General features: G+C 60.6%; 1 protein-coding gene across 1 annotated transcript in view; it reads right to left on the minus strand.

The window, feature by feature from the left end:
• Positions 1-1,684: 1,684 nt before the first annotated feature.
• The window catches only part of L1CAM (L1 cell adhesion molecule), a 27,882-nt gene continuing 18,674 nt past the window's right edge, over positions 1,685-10,892 (minus strand). The window contains exons 2-24 of the mRNA XM_039867030.1: positions 10,458-10,625; positions 10,185-10,355; positions 9,836-9,947; positions 9,536-9,720; positions 9,231-9,362; positions 8,951-9,094; positions 8,248-8,359; positions 7,967-8,133; positions 7,695-7,851; positions 7,360-7,484; positions 7,089-7,199; positions 6,657-6,854; positions 6,328-6,398; positions 5,942-6,164; positions 5,327-5,442; positions 4,901-5,102; positions 4,683-4,805; positions 4,399-4,572; positions 4,180-4,299; positions 3,901-4,056; positions 3,370-3,504; positions 2,988-3,060; positions 1,685-2,279 (exon numbers count right to left, since the gene is read on the minus strand). Of these exons, the coding sequence (XP_039722964.1) occupies positions 2,048-2,279; positions 2,988-3,060; positions 3,370-3,504; positions 3,901-4,056; positions 4,180-4,299; positions 4,399-4,572; positions 4,683-4,805; positions 4,901-5,102; positions 5,327-5,442; positions 5,942-6,164; positions 6,328-6,398; positions 6,657-6,854; positions 7,089-7,199; positions 7,360-7,484; positions 7,695-7,851; positions 7,967-8,133; positions 8,248-8,359; positions 8,951-9,094; positions 9,231-9,362; positions 9,536-9,720; positions 9,836-9,947; positions 10,185-10,355; positions 10,458-10,625 (3,407 nt within the window). The 3' untranslated portion in view covers positions 1,685-2,047. The remainder of the gene's footprint in view (positions 2,280-2,987; positions 3,061-3,369; positions 3,505-3,900; positions 4,057-4,179; positions 4,300-4,398; positions 4,573-4,682; positions 4,806-4,900; positions 5,103-5,326; positions 5,443-5,941; positions 6,165-6,327; positions 6,399-6,656; positions 6,855-7,088; positions 7,200-7,359; positions 7,485-7,694; positions 7,852-7,966; positions 8,134-8,247; positions 8,360-8,950; positions 9,095-9,230; positions 9,363-9,535; positions 9,721-9,835; positions 9,948-10,184; positions 10,356-10,457; positions 10,626-10,892) is intronic.

Consider the following 10,892-nt stretch of genomic DNA (forward strand, 5'->3'; position numbering starts at 1 on the left):
GTTTGCAGAAAAATTGGGCGGAGTAGAGCAGAGAAATGGGGCGAGAGCTGGAGGAAGGACGTGGTCGGGAGCGGGTGTTTTTAGTGATGGAAGCTCTTACGGCTCGTTCGTCTGCCCTCAAGACTGATCAACAGAGAAAGAAAAATGAGAGGTCCAGAAAGAGGAGGAAGACACAGGAAAACAGTCCTTGAGTGGGTCATGGAGTGGGACCAGGTGCCGGGGTGGAGGGGATGACCTCGATGGACTGCAGCCTGCCCACCCCGTGGGGGGACAGAGCGTTCGGGGAGGGGCTGGGGTGAAGGATTCGAGGGGCTGGGGAAATTCTTTTCTGATTTCTACTCACTCAATTCAAGATGAAACGAGGGCCCTTGCTGACTGCGCAGAGGCCAGGGGTGGGGGAAAGGCGTGGGACTCTCATCTGGGAGAGCCCAGGAAATGACTGGGAAGTTCCCAAGGCAGGCTGGTTGTCCCTGTGGGTCCGCTCGAGGTTCGTGTGTGCTCATTCACTTAAAGTGCGTTTTACTGCTTCGGAGGGCTGGGCACTGGGGAGGTGTACTCCACCGGGGCGCTGAAACAGGGAGCCAGGCGGGCACAGGGTGGTTATGTCACTTCAGACAGAAGAGAGGCTCCCGGGCCCTGGCCACACTGCTCCCACGCCTGCCCCCCACTGCAGGAATGAGGGGGGACCCAGCGGTGGAGAGAGCCTAGAGCTTCTTCTTCAGAGGCCAGCAGAGGGGATAGGAGCTGGCTTACTGCAGCCAGTAAGGGACATGGCCGGGGAAGTGCTCAGCGAAATGACAACGGTTCTTCGTTTCCAGGTTTTTATTTGCCTGTTATAATTCTGATATTTATGTACATATATATATATACTTTTGTTTTTTTGTAGAGGGCTCATTCACAGACCAAGCAAAGGCAGACAGGGAGACAGGGGCTGCCGGCAGGAGCACAGCAGAGCTGAGAGAACCCATCTTTCCTTTTTTTTTTTGTCTGTTTTTATTTTTCCTGGGATGGGATCATCAAAGCTAATTGCTATAAAACCTAGAAACCACCTAGAGACTCAGACATCTGCCTACACACTAGTGGCATATGGGGAAAGGGCAAGGGTAGGAACTTTCAAAGTCACGGTGTATTTACATTCCCAAGGTGGGCAGAGGGGAAGGCCGAGGAAGAAAACTGTTCAGACTGGGGGTGGCGGGCTAAGGAGTCCTGGGGTGTGGTGGTGGCGGCTGGGAGAGGCCGGGGCCAGGAGCAGTGGGGAGGAGGTGTGCCCACCCTGCACCCCGGCAGTGATGGAGGCCACTTGGATGTTGTCTGGTGGGTACCAAAGGCAGCGTGTGTATGGAGCTCCTGAAAGCCAGCCACAAGGTGGGGTGGGCATCGGGAGGAGGGGTGCTACCGGCGTGTGGGGACTCTGGGCTCTCCAGATGGCTTCCTCTGCACCCGTGGCCAGCTTGCCCAGCTCCCAACCTGGTTGGAGCAGAGATGGCAAAGAAAAGGGAGCAGATGGTGGGGACCCGGCGTTCCATTCCCGGTTCCAGCCAGGCCGGCCGGAGAGTAGCTGGGGGTGAAGGTGCCGCCCCTGGTCCTGAGGGGAGAGGGAGCTGCATGGCTGACATCTGAGAAGAGAACCCCTCTGGGGGCCGTCCCCACTTCCACCCACCTCTCCAGCCTCCCATTTCCCCGGCCTCTCTGTGCAAAGGCTGGTGAGGCAGCACCTGAAGGCTCCTGATGTGAGTGATTGGCTGGCCCCCGAACTAGAGCAAAGCAGTGTGTGCCCAAGAAGGGGTACAGCTGGGTTTTGGCAATAAAATGGGAACCGGGTAGTCAGAAGGGGATTAGGCAGTGAGCTTCTCTCCTCTGATCCCGACTCAAGCCTCCCATGGGCCCAGGGCCAGAGGGTGGGGCGCGGCCTGGTGGAGGCAGGGAGGGGCCTCAGTCCCAAGGTCAGGGACCCAGAGCGGGCATCGGGCATGGGGGTCCTGGCCTCTGACTCCCCTGCGGCCCAGCCCCAGGCTGCACCCTGCCTGCCTTGCCTGGCCGGACCCCACTACTCCAGGGTCCCTGCAGGGTTGATGGGGGAGGCAGCCCCTGAGCTGTCGTTGCCTCCTGCCGCCTCCTTCTCCTTCTTGCCACTGTACTGGCCAATGAAAGAGCCGTCCTCGTTGAACTGGACGTCCACGCTGCCCCCATAGTCAGCCAGGCTGTCGTCGCTGCCCAGGGGCTTGATGTCTCCATTGAGGGATGGCTGGCTGCTGCCGAAGGCCTTCTCCTCGTTGTCACTGCAGGGGCAGAGGACGGGAGAGTGGTTGGCTGCCCAGTGGAGCCCAGCAGGAGCTGGCAGGTGCTAACCTGAGGGAAGAGGCCTGGCTGGGGAGCATGGTGTGGTCCCAGTGGCCCGGGTCCTGCCTTCCTTCCATTTATTTTCAATGCAATGGGGAAGAGGTTCTCATCTTTGACACGCACCAGGAGGGAAAGTGGCATGCACGCCACCAGAGGGACAAGGTTTGGGCATACGCAGGATCCCGGTGGATGTGAAGGAACAAGTGGGCACTCAGCCTGGGGGTTCGGGGGGCCTGGCTCCTTGTCTGTAGGCGAGCCAGACAGGGGCACCTATCCAGCTGTCAGCCCTTGCAGAGCTGAGAGGGGGGGAGCTGAGAGGGTGACAGGTAGGCCTGGAAGCTGGCGTCAGTGCGTGGAGGAGGAGTCGGGGGTATTGGTTTGTCCTTAAAACAGTGAGCTACTAGACCAGAGGGCTGGGGGAGCCCAGAGCCTGGCAAGCGGGGACCAGTGTAACTCCCAAGCACACGCTGTCCACAGGAGGGTCCCTGCCATCAGGGTCTGACAGTGTTTTCCCATGCACCCCTGCCTTACCTCTCCAGGGACCTGACATCACCCAGCAGCACAGAGAAGAGAAAGAGACAGGGTCAGATATGAAAGCAAGGATTGTACTGGGAGGCCGGCCGGCAAGGCTCCTGCCCCCAGCTCACCTGTACTCGCCAAAGGTCTCGTCCTTCATCGGCCGGGCCTCGGAGTCCACCTGGGTGTCCTCTTTATCCTTCACTGGAGACACACAGAGAGGGCCAAGCTTCTTCTCCCGCCCCAGCCTGTTCCTGGACACTGGGCCCCATCCCCAGGCGGGGGACACGAGTGAGGTTCTCCCTCTGCACTCAGAGCCTCCATCCAGCAATGTCTTGGCAGCTCTCAGAAGCCAGTAAGCATTCAAGGGTGTACCGCTCACCCCACGTGGGCCTGGCTGCCACTTGCTCTGGGCCCCTGTCTGCCCCCAACATGCCCATGCTGTCCTGCCGGGGGCTCAGGGACCAACAAGCACTTGCGGAAGGGATGAACAGTGGCCCAGGGCAGCGTTACCTGAGTACTTGCCACCCTTGCTGCGCTTGATAAAGCAGAGGATGAGCAAGATGAGGAGCAAGAGAATGATGGCGCTGATGAAGCCGATAAACCAGCCCTCAGTGGCAAAGCCAGGAGGAGGGAGTCTCATTCGGCCTGAGGGAGAGAGGCCAGGCTAGGATGAGACAGAACCTCCGGGCACTGCAGACCCTCCGCCCTAACCCACGTCTCAGGTTCATGGCCTTGTGTGCGAGCCTCACTGGGACCCTCTGTCTCCAGAGACTGGGCAGGGGCAGGATGAGGGCCAGGCACCAGAGGGTCCACGGGCAGTGGCCAGGGGCTGAGGTGTGCCTGCAAGTGATGCTTGGTGGGGGGATTCTCCGGGGAGCAAAGGACAGGGAGGAGGACCTTCTGAGAAAATGACTGCCTTAGAAACAGTTAACATAGGAGGGTTCTAAGACGAATCATTTCAGGAGCCTAGACTTCTCTGTCATGGGCCAAGGGGTACCCAGGTTCTGGGAGGAGGAGAGGAGCCGTGGCACGGGGCCTCACCAGTGCCGTTCGTCTTCACAGCCATCTGGTGTAGGAGCACCGTGTTCTTGAGTAGACAGATGTCGTAGTCGGTATCAGGCTGCAAGTCCCACTGCGTGTAGGACCTCTGGTTGTAGCTGACGTACTGTGGCGGTAGATAAGCACCCATCTTCTCTTCTGCAGGGGCGAGAGGGCGGCCGGGCTGGGAGGGAGTGCCAGCCAGCGCCCTGGCTCCACACCAAGCCCAGACCCTCAGGACCCAGAGCCCCTTCCGCACCCAGAGGCCCCACTTATGCTCACCTCCCCGGGCTTTGAACGAGATCTGGAACCCAAAGTTGCACTGGCCCTCCTTGGGGACCCAGGAGACCACGCTGTAATTCTCTCCAGCCATGGCCGAGATATTGCCAAAATCCAGGGTCCCTGGGGAGTGAGAGGAGGCTGTGGGACCTCGTGGCGGCTCAAGGCCCACGCCGCTGGGCCTGGCTGCCCAGCGGGGCCTCCTCAGCCCTTCCGGCTTACCAGATAAGGCCATCGTGCCTCCTTCTTGCACAATGGCCTCACCAGGGCCCTCCTTAGTGGTGGCCTGAAGCTGGAAGCGGTACCTCAGGTGGGGGCTGAGGTTGGTCAGGTTGTGCATCCGCAGCTCAGGGTCCGAAAGGTTGAAGGACAACTGCTCCATGACCCCATCATCCACTGCAAGGACAGGAGGGGAGTTGGCTTCGGCAGCCGGCTCAGCTGGACCCCAGCCCCCCTCCATCTCCTCGCCAGGCTGGACCAGGGCTGTGGGCCCACAACGCACGTACGTGAGTGGTAGGAGAGCACGTAGCCAGTGAGCACGCCATTGTGACTGAGCGGAGGCTGCCAGTGCAGCAGCAGACTGGTGTTCGACTGGCACTCCAGGTGCAATGCCTCAGGGTGGCCGGGCACTGCGGGGCACAGACACGAGCAGCGGGGCCTCGCCCAGGCTCGAGCCGGGGCGGGGAGGAGGGGCGAGGCCGCGAACACGGGCTGCAAGGCTTACCGCCCTCTGGGGTGCTGAAGGTCATCTTGCTGGCGGGTCCCAGGCCCCGGCCATTAAAAGCCTGCACCTCCAGATGGTAGGAGCTGTAGGGCCGCAGGCCTCCCAGGATGGTGCTGGTGGTGTTGGCAGGCACCACCACGTGGCCTTTGTGGACATGCCTCTTGCTGTGCTTCCTCTGACTGCCCTCCCACCAGTATGTCACCTGCAGGTGGACCAAGGACCCCGTAGGGGCAGAAGTCATCCAGCAGTAACCGCCCGGCGCATGCCACCCCCTGCTCTCGATAAGAACCCTTTCCTCTCAACCCAAGGACTTCCGGAAGAGCAGCTGGCAGGTGACAGAGGCCTGCGCCCAATCCTCTCACTCCTGGTACCCTCACACCTCATGCTGGGCACCCCCCACCCAGTTTCCACACCTTGGATCCTTACATTATATCCGCGGAGGTGACCCTTGACCTGGGCTGGGTCCAAGGGCCACCACTTGACCAGCACGGTGCTTGAGTTGAGGATCTTGACGTCTTCCAGCTGAGGGCTTGCCTGGGGGTCTGGAAACAGCCAGGGACATGGATGAAGGCCTATGGCATCTCGAGGCCAGCCCAGAACCCTCCCTCGGGGGAAGATGGATTGAATTTGAGGGGCAGGGCATTTGCTGGCCTCAGGGTCTCTCCCTACAGAGTGTTTATTAGTTGCAAGGCAGAAAGTAAGAAGTACAGGGAGGAGTAACCAGAAAAGATCTTGAAAGGGTGATCAAAAGGAACATCCGGTAGTGTTCTAGAATCAAGGAGAGGAAGGCGGCAGGACAACCAGACCGGATGCAGGATCCTGGACTCGGGGAAGACAGCATTGGTTGGCACAATTAGAACATCAGCTGCCAACCAGAGGAATGCATCGTGTCGATGTTAAGTTTCTGGACTTTGGCACTTTGGTTATGTAAGACAATATCCTTAGTCCTAAGAAATGCACTGTGGAGAGACAGGGGCCGGGCGCACGCTAAGAGGGGAGCGGGCTGCGCAGGCGCATGTGGGCTCTGCGACCGCTACTTACAGTCTTCTCCAGAGTAGCCAACGGTGACCTGGGGCTCGGGGCCTTTGCCCTGGCTGTTGATGGCCTGGACCTTGATCTCATAGGGTACAAAGGTGGACGTGTTGGACACCACTAGGAAGGGGTCATTCACGATCTGTTCCTGCCAGGCGCCCCGCAGCCCCTGAGGGCGCCACTGCACGCGATACTGAACATGGGGGGCATTCCAGTCCATCCACCTGAGCGGCTGGAGGGGGCAAGCGGAAGAGGAGCTGGCTGACCAAGAGCACCCCCGCTGGGACCTGCCGCCCCCGTCCCCTGGTGACCCAGCCTCATGTCCTGTCATCCTCTGATCCTTAGCAGTCAGGGGGAACAGCGAACACCTGGGTCTTGGCCTGATGTCCCCTTACCTTCCAAGTGATGACCATGTTGTTGGTCTCATTGCCTTCCCCCCTCACGTCCACGGGGTTCTTCTCCGGGGCTGGAAAGTAATGTATTGTTAACTCATCAATGCTTTGGGCTCCTGCTGAGGCAGTGAAGGCTGAGGATGATGGAAAGAATGGCCCCTTCTGGCCCTGGAAGCCAGGAGCCGATAACCCCGAGGGAACCCTGCCCCTCAGCTCCCTCTGGAAACCTGAAAACAGAGGAGCTTGGGCGCAGTCACCTCTGCGGGCCCTCCTTGCAGAGCCTGGGAAGTCTGGGGACCCTGCCGTCTAAGGCTCCCGCCCAGGTGACTCACCTGCCTCAGGTGTGACCACAGTCTCAGAAGCCGGGCTGGGCTCCCCGGGGCCGTATTTGTTGATGGCAGTAACTCTAAAGGTGTAGTGGACATAGGGTGAGAGCTTGAGGGTGGTGGAGGTCTGGTTTCCAGGCACCTTGCCCAGACTGTACCATTTCTCAGGTGCCATCTCCTTGTCTTCAAATTCAATGTCATACTCTGCCGAGAAATGAATCGACGATGGAGTGATCAGCGTGTGGTATGGGGGAGAGGTGATGAGGGTACAAGCCTGGCTTTCCCTGAGGTGCCCAAGGCGACTGGCATTCTCGGACTCGCATGAGGAACCGTGAGCCCCAGTGAGGTGGCGGTCATGGAGCCAGGGCCCTGGGAGGAGGGAGGGCTGGCAGAAGGGGCAGTGGGGGAGGTGAGTGGCGTCATGCCCAGGCCTCTTACTCTCAATGGGGGAGTTGTGGTCATCAGCGGGACTCCAAGACAGGTGCACCTGGCTCTGCTTCAGCAGGTGACGACCGGACAGCTCCAACTGAGGCACTGGCCCAGGGCTCCCTGAGGGCCATAGAGGGTAGGTTCTGGGGCTGGCTCTTGAGCTGGATGCCCCACCTCCCAGCTCAAAAGGGCCCTGTAATGTGAGCCTGGGCCCCTGGGCCCCAAGGCCTGTGCCCCCCGTGTCTCCAGGCCATGAGCCTGATATCAGCCTAGGACTCACCCACCACCAGGAGCTCCGCCTTGCTCTCCACCACATCCAGCTTGGTGCTGGCCACACAGCTGTAGTTGCCTTGGTCACTGTAGTCCAAGCTGTGAATGACCAGGCGCCCGTCCTCTATGAAGTACCTGGTGGGAAGGGAAAGGGGACGCTCATCCTTGGGCTCTCGGGAGATCCACCACTTCCCACCCTCTGCTCCCCTCCCCTCCTTCTTCTTCCGGAACCTTCTCCCTCAAAGCAGGGGCACTCCCCCCATGGATAAGGCCAGGAGGCCCGGACATTCTGCTTTTCCCACTCTGCCCGCTTCCACTGAGGCCAGGTTGGGGCTGGGCTCGCACTTGTCACTATCCCCAAGCTCCTGGAGGTTTCGGCCATCCCTGCGCCAGGTGATGCTGCGCTGCAAGGAGGGGTCAAAGGAGGCCTGGCACGTGAATGTCACTCTTGAGCCTTTCTTCTCGATTGCGTTCTGGGGCCCCTGTGTGATCTGAGTGGCATCTGAGGGCAATGATGGGAAGAGACAGTCACTCTGGTGTCCTCCAGAGACCGTGACCATCCCTCCCGGAGGTGCTGCTGATCGCATGGGCGGCGGTGGGGGGGGGTGTCACCTGACCTTTGACCTGCAGGTTCGCCACAATGGTTACGTTGTTTTGGTCATTAGCAGCCTGGCAGTAGTAGTGTCCGGTGTCATTGGCCTGGAGGTCCCGGATGCCCAGGGTCCCATTGGTGTAGGGGAAGAAGCGTTCGTCCTGCAGCACGGTCTTTCCTTCCTTGTCCAGCCTGGCACAAGGCAGGGCGGGCTTGGCTCACACTCCACCAGCGCGCTCCCCTGCCCTCCCTGGCTCCCTGGGCCAGAAGATGGCTTAGACCACCCCTGCCGGAGTGGGCGCTCACCACTGGACGCCGGGCACAGGGGCTCCGAAGGCCTTGCACAGAAGGTAGGCAGTGCTGCCCTCGACCGCCAAGTAGGTCTCATTGTCTGGGGTCAGGATCTTGGCTGGTAGCTCTGGAGGAGGAGTCACAGGAGACAGCGCCAAGGGGAAGATCCAGGGCTCCGCAGGGGACTCCTGTCCATCTTGCTTCCCTGCGCCTACCTCTGGCCCTTGCCAGCCTGAGCCTCTCTCTGCCTTCCGACATGCCATCCCCTCTGCCTCGAATGTGCCTCCCATCCCAGCCCCCCAAGTTCGACCAATTCTTTGGGGCATCACTGACATTCTACCCCTTCCTGAAAGCCTTCCTAGCCAAGCCCCCCCATCTTCCCTGAGGCTCCAAGAGAGGAGCCGCCAGGCTGACCTTTGGCACACCCTGGCCAAGGTGAGCCTCCACTTTAGTGACTTAGTGACACGGGATGGGCCAGACCACTCTCTGAGGCTCTTTCGTCTGTAAATGGTGACAAGACCCTGCCCCTCCTCCACACCCCCTGCCCTGTTGTTGTGAAGATGGGCGAGAGATGGGGTGAAGGGCCCCGGAGATCAGAAAGGCAGCCAAGGTAGACAAACCAGCTGCTGGCTGAGTCGGCTTGGTGGGCGGCAGGGACAGGTTGGGGGTTACGAGGCACAGAGGGCAGGGACGGCAGGCCCAGCTGCCTGGCACTCACGGACAATATAGATGTAGGCATTGGCCAGCAGGACCCCATGCCGGTTGCGGGCCTCGCACTGGGTGACCATCGTGTCGCTGGGCTGCACATTGCTCAGGGTCAGGGCTCCATGCTGGATCCGGTACTTCTGGTCCTTGCCCAGCTCTGTGCATGCAGCAGGCGGGCCCGAGGGCCAGGACAATGTAGGGAGCCGTGCTGAGGCCTCTCCTCACCCTCTTCTTCCTCCTCCGCCATCCCCAGAGCTTCCCATGCTCCCTGCCCCTGCCCAAGGGCCTCTTACCCTCCACAGGGATCCCATTGATTCTCCAGGTGACTTCTGGTTTGGGCCTGCCCTGCACTTGGCAGTCCAGGCGGGCAGTTTCCCCTGGCCCATACAGATGGCTCTGGGGCTTGTGCAGCCAGTACGGGGCAGCTGCGAGGAAGGGGGGAGCTGCCCTGAGCCTGCAGCCTGCAGCCAGCTTTCGCCCCTGGCCCAGATGCCCCCCGCACCCCCATGACAGTGTGCATCGCAGATCGCCACGCCCGGAGGTCGCTCCGGGGAGCCTTGCAACAGGGCAGGGGTTGTGCCCAGCAGAGATACCATACCCTCCACGGTGACGTAGTAAGTGTGCCGGTCACTGCCTAGTGAGTTCTCAGCCAGGCAGCGGTACTCGCCGTCGTCCTCTTCGCCCATATCCAGCAGGTGCAGGGTCTTGTTGTGGTTCTGGTAGGTGACTCGGTCGGCTGGCATGTGGCCACTTGGGCGAAGCCACTTGATGGTGGGCGTGGGGCTGCCCGGCGCAGGGAGGCCAAGTAGGAGAGCAGAGGGGAGAGAAGACAGGGCTGCTGAGCTCTGCGCCCTTGACAGAGGCCCCGCCCACCCCTACCCAGAGAATCTAGACTCACAAGCCCTCAGCGATGCACTCCAGGACCAACGGCTGCCCCTGCAGGGCCACCAGGTGGCTGCTGGCATTGGTGGGAAAGAGCAGGCGTGGCTTCCTGTCGATCATGCTGTTGGCTGTGAGGAACAGGGACTGGGTGACTCTGGACACCCCGGCGAGCCCCTGGGGTCTCGGTTTCCTCGTCTGCTAAAGGGAGGACCCCACTCTGCTCTTGCCACCCAGGAAGGGGTCTAGACAGGGTCAAGATGGGAGCCGAGCTGTCCTCGAGGAAGAACAAAGTCTTCTATCTAGGGGACAAGCCAGGCCTGAGGGTGAGAGAGGAGTGGGGGTGTGTCAGAGCCTTTGGGACTCACTGGCCTTGACCCGGAGGTCAATGGGTTCCTTTTGAATGATGGTCCGAGTGCCAGGGAAGTGGGCATGGCAGATGTAGTCTGAGTGATTGTCCGAGGTGAGCACGTTGGCAAAGTAGAGGTTGCCATTCTGGCCCATCGTCACCCGCTCGTCCTGTTTTATGTGCAAGATCTCTGCGGGGGTAAGGCAAGGAGGCAGAGGTCAGCGCCCTCCTTCGAGGAAGGTATTCCCACCGGCACCCCCGCCCCAGGCAGCAGCCCCTCGTGGGCACCCACTGCTGTTCATCCAGTAGATCCGGAGAGGCTCTGCGCTGGGTGGAGGGTGGCAAGGCAGAATCACTGACTCCCCTTCCTCTACCTCGACAGGTTTTACGGTCTCCTTTGGCCACTTGGGGGCACCTAGAAGGGACAGAGAGGCCAGCAAGGTGGATCCCAATTCTCTTCCTGGTCAAGGCAGGGCAGGGCAGGGGAAAGGAGGAGGGAAGGCTCAGGTTCGAGAGAGGGCTAGGCCGCGAGGAAGGTCACATAAAGAGAGGCAGAGACTTTGGGTCTTTTCTGGGCTCAGGGTTGAGATTGGCACTCCACGCAGAGGAGACGATGGGCAGCCTGTGAAGGGTTAACCCTCCACAATTCTCAGCTCCCACCCCCAGGACAGGACAAGCATGGGTGGGGGGAGTCTGAGGTGCAGCAGTGGGGGAGGGGAGCTATGGA

Source organism: Pteropus medius, unplaced genomic scaffold, assembly GCF_902729225.1.
Source record: "Pteropus medius unplaced genomic scaffold, Ma_sr-lr_union100, whole genome shotgun sequence".
Taxonomy (NCBI): Eukaryota; Metazoa; Chordata; class Mammalia; order Chiroptera; family Pteropodidae; genus Pteropus; species Pteropus medius.